The sequence below is a fragment of the Triticum aestivum genome, chromosome 5A, assembly GCF_018294505.1.
Source record: "Triticum aestivum cultivar Chinese Spring chromosome 5A, IWGSC CS RefSeq v2.1, whole genome shotgun sequence".
NCBI classification, from domain to species: Eukaryota; Viridiplantae; Streptophyta; class Magnoliopsida; order Poales; family Poaceae; genus Triticum; species Triticum aestivum.
Genome location: NC_057806.1, coordinates 571592380 through 571595853, shown reverse-complemented (window position 1 = coordinate 571595853; position 3474 = coordinate 571592380). Strand labels below are relative to the sequence as shown.

The following is a 3474-nucleotide window of genomic DNA, read 5'->3' as shown; positions in this document are numbered from 1 at the left end:
TTTATTCAAAACGTTTTATCTTTTAAATCGTACGTCCAAATCTCGAACCGTTTTTATCATTGGATTCCTCGCGTCGAGATCTTCAAAACTAGACCCCGTGTTGATAGGTTTTGACGAACTTTTTTTCATGAAAAAACCGGACAAAAAAAGCCAAGCGAAAAAACCGAACCGGGAGCACGGTTTTTTCCCTTTCCAAAAGTGGCACGCCCATGCCTTTCGTGAAATCACACCCGTGCCTCTTGTGAAAGAAAAACTGTGACTTTCGTGGAAGGAAAAAAAAACAGAAAACGCGTTTTTTTTTCGTTTCCGAGAGGCACGACCGTAACTCTCGTGGAAGCATAATCGTGACTCTCACGAAAGAAAAAACAAAAAACGCATATTTTTTTCCTTTCTGAGAGGCACGGCCGTGACTCTCACGAAAGCACAACCGTGCCTCTTGCGGAAGCAAAACCGTGACTCTCGCGAAAAAAAAACAGAAAACGCGTTTGGTTTTTCCCTTTCCGAGAGGTACGGCCGTGACTCTCGCGAAAGCACAACCGTGCCTCTCGCGGAAGCAAAACCGTGACTCTCGCGAAAGAAAAGAAAAAACAGAAAACGCGTTTTTTCCGTTTCCGAAAGGCACGGCCGTTACTCTCGTTAAAGCACAACCGTGCCTCTTGCGAAAAAAACCGTAACTTTCGCGAAAAAAAAAGAAAACACGTTTTTTTTCGTGCAAAAATTTTTTTTTTCGAATTTTTTTTATCGAAAAGCTAAGAAAGACGGGGAGAAAATCAAAACCTCAAAAAAAATAATAAAAAAACATTTAAAAAGCCGAAAGCACATGCAAAAAAATAAAATTCAAAAAGACCGTCTAGAGCGCGACATTGACGAATGACTGAGAACACGCCAAGTGGCGCTGATTTTTGCGAGGCTCTCGAAGAAGCGCTCGTTGCTCCCGCCCATCGCGTTTCCCCGTCTGTCCGAGACTCCAACCAACCAAGACAGCCTAAAAAAAACCCTCAAAAAAAAAGACAGCCTCAAAAAGGGAAAAAAAACCAACCGTCTAAGACGAGCAGAGAAGCTTTCGTCATTGTTTCAGGAAAAAAAAAGAGAATCTTTCGTCAAGATCCAAACTCCTCCCCATCCCGGCTCCGACTCTCCGCCGTCCGCCCTCGGGGCCGGGAGCAACCAAACCAGCTCCCGCCGGAGTCCGGCTACCCCGACTCCCTCGCTGCGCCGGTAATCCATCCTCCCCTGCCTCCTTCCTTCTGTGGTCGTCACAGTCCGTATCCCCTTCCGTACGAATCGCTAGTTTTGGCTACGGCGGGTCGCCTAAGTGATTTTATCAGCAATTCAGGCCAGGGTGTAGCTCCCGGTGCTTGACAATGGGAAATTGGATGAGATGCACACTGGTATGCAACGCTGCAGTATTCATTCAGTATTTGGAGCTGGTCTCATCCACAGTTACTTCTAGTGGAAGTGGTTGAAAGGGAAATTGAAACTGTAAACTGTATAATCTTGGAAGAAGAATAAGTGGGGACTTTTACTGCTAGATGCTACTGGTATCCAGTCTGCTATCTGCTTTACATTTTACTCTGATAAACAGAGTGCTCTGTAGTCTGTACTGTTCCCCTCACCGGTACAGCGTCCTGAACAAATATTGCTCGACTTCTCTTGTAGGTTCTTGCGCAGAGATCTTTTCACTGCTTGTAGGTTCAGTTCCTCGCAGACAACAAGAAGAAGGGAGGTTTTCGAAGGTCCGGTGACACCAAAGTTCAATGATGGCGGCAACGAACGGACTAGCCCATGCATCTGCCCACAAGCCCCTGTTTACCTTTGGTGTCATTGCCGATGTCCAGTACGCCGACATCCCGGACGGGCGATCCTTCACTGGCATCCCGCGCTACTACCGTCACAGCATCGACGTCCTCCAGAGGGCTGTCAGTGCGTGGAACAAGCAAGGTGGTGTCAAGTTCTCCATCAACTTTGGTGACATCGTCGACGGGAAATGCCCAAAGGACAAGTCGTTGTGGGCGGTGCAGAAGGTCCTCGGCGAGTTTGAGAAGTCCGACGGCCCGACCTACCACATGTTTGGCAACCATTGCCTCTACAACCTTCCTCGGACCGAGCTAGTGGCTTTGCTGAAGATGCCAACGGGTTCTGACCGCGCCTACTATGACTTCTCGCCGTGTCCTGAGTACAGATTTGTTGTTCTGGATGCTTATGACTTCAGCACGCTTGGCTGGCCTCGTGATCATCCAGTGACTGCAGCAGCAATGAGCCTCCTTGAAGAAAAGAACCCAAACGCCGACAAGAACAGCCCTGAGGGTCTGGTGGGCGTCGACCAGCGGTACGTGATGTTCAATGGTGCTGTTGGAAAGGAGCAGCTGTCCTGGCTCAGTGATGTCCTACGGGATGCATCGGAGCGTCGGCAGAATGTCGTCTTGTGCAGTCACCTCCCATTGGATCCTGTAGCAGCGTCCCAGGTAGGCCTCATGTGGAACTATGATGAGGTGATGGCTGTTGTTCGACGGTACAACTGTGTTAAGGCCTGCTTCGCCGGGCACGACCACAAGGGTGGCTACTGTGTGGACTCCCACGGCGTGCACCATCGCACCCTCGAGGCTGCGCTGGAGTGTCCTCCCGGCACCACTGCGTTTGGGCACATCGAAGCGTATCCTGACAAGCTATTGCTTGTAGGCTCTGATGGAATGGCGGACACTGAAATGTGTTTTGAGTCCTCGCAGTGAGCTGTTTTGCGAAGTAAAATCCACATGACTTCATTATTTTGACTTTTGGTGTTGTCATTGAGAGAAAATTCATATGGCTTTTGTTGTCTGGCAGTACTGTTAAATGTAAATAACATTGATACTGGTGGATAAAGAAAAATGTAACTGTTGTAACGCTTACTTCCCCATGTGAACTGCTGAATGGAGCATACTGTTGGACTCTAATATATGTATTATCTAAACTATTTATGAGTCTTTGTTGTAAATCTAGCAAATGCAACACTGTTTTGGATTGAAAACACGCCAATGGTTTCAGTGTTTGTACTCCATTCATGACTTCTTCGGTTGTTTGGTGTCTTATAATTATAATGTGACATGTGATTAGCTTGATCTTTTTTGTTTTAACTATATTTACTTCATCTACAAATACAAGTTGTTTCCAATATTTTCTGCACTGTTCAATATACTTCTGACTATGGTCTCATTTAGACTATGCTATAAATCCTAACAAAAAAGATATGTAATGAAAATAATAAGGCACAAAAAAAGCCAATGTGGCGAATCTTCAAACAGTAAAGTCACGTATTTTCACATAGATGAAAAAAGAATATCAGATTTGCTACCGACATAGGCGATGTCATTTGCTACTCCCTGATCTACGGTAAGCAGGGTTCTGATTATCTGCAACAGTTTTTTTTTTGGTGGCAAATATAATCCATATGAGAGGCCCACTCTTCCAACTACATCAGTCTTAATTTTGGTTGTT

At 46.1% G+C, this 3474-nt stretch overlaps 1 protein-coding gene across 1 annotated transcript; it reads left to right on the top strand.

The window, feature by feature from the left end:
• The first annotated feature begins 1033 nt into the window (after positions 1–1033).
• On the top strand, positions 1034–2974 carry LOC123104872 (manganese-dependent ADP-ribose/CDP-alcohol diphosphatase). Its single transcript, XM_044526798.1, has 2 exons — positions 1034–1218; positions 1660–2974. The coding sequence occupies exon 2, from the start codon at positions 1758–1760 to the stop codon at positions 2727–2729; it is 972 nt and encodes a 323-aa protein (XP_044382733.1). The 5' UTR covers positions 1034–1218; positions 1660–1757; the 3' UTR covers positions 2730–2974.
• Positions 2975–3474: the final 500 nt, after the last annotated feature.

Coding starts and splice junctions, on each gene's coding strand:
- LOC123104872 (XM_044526798.1), top strand. CDS start 1,758: ATGATGGCGGCAACGAACGGACTAGCCCATGCATCTGCCCACAAGCCC.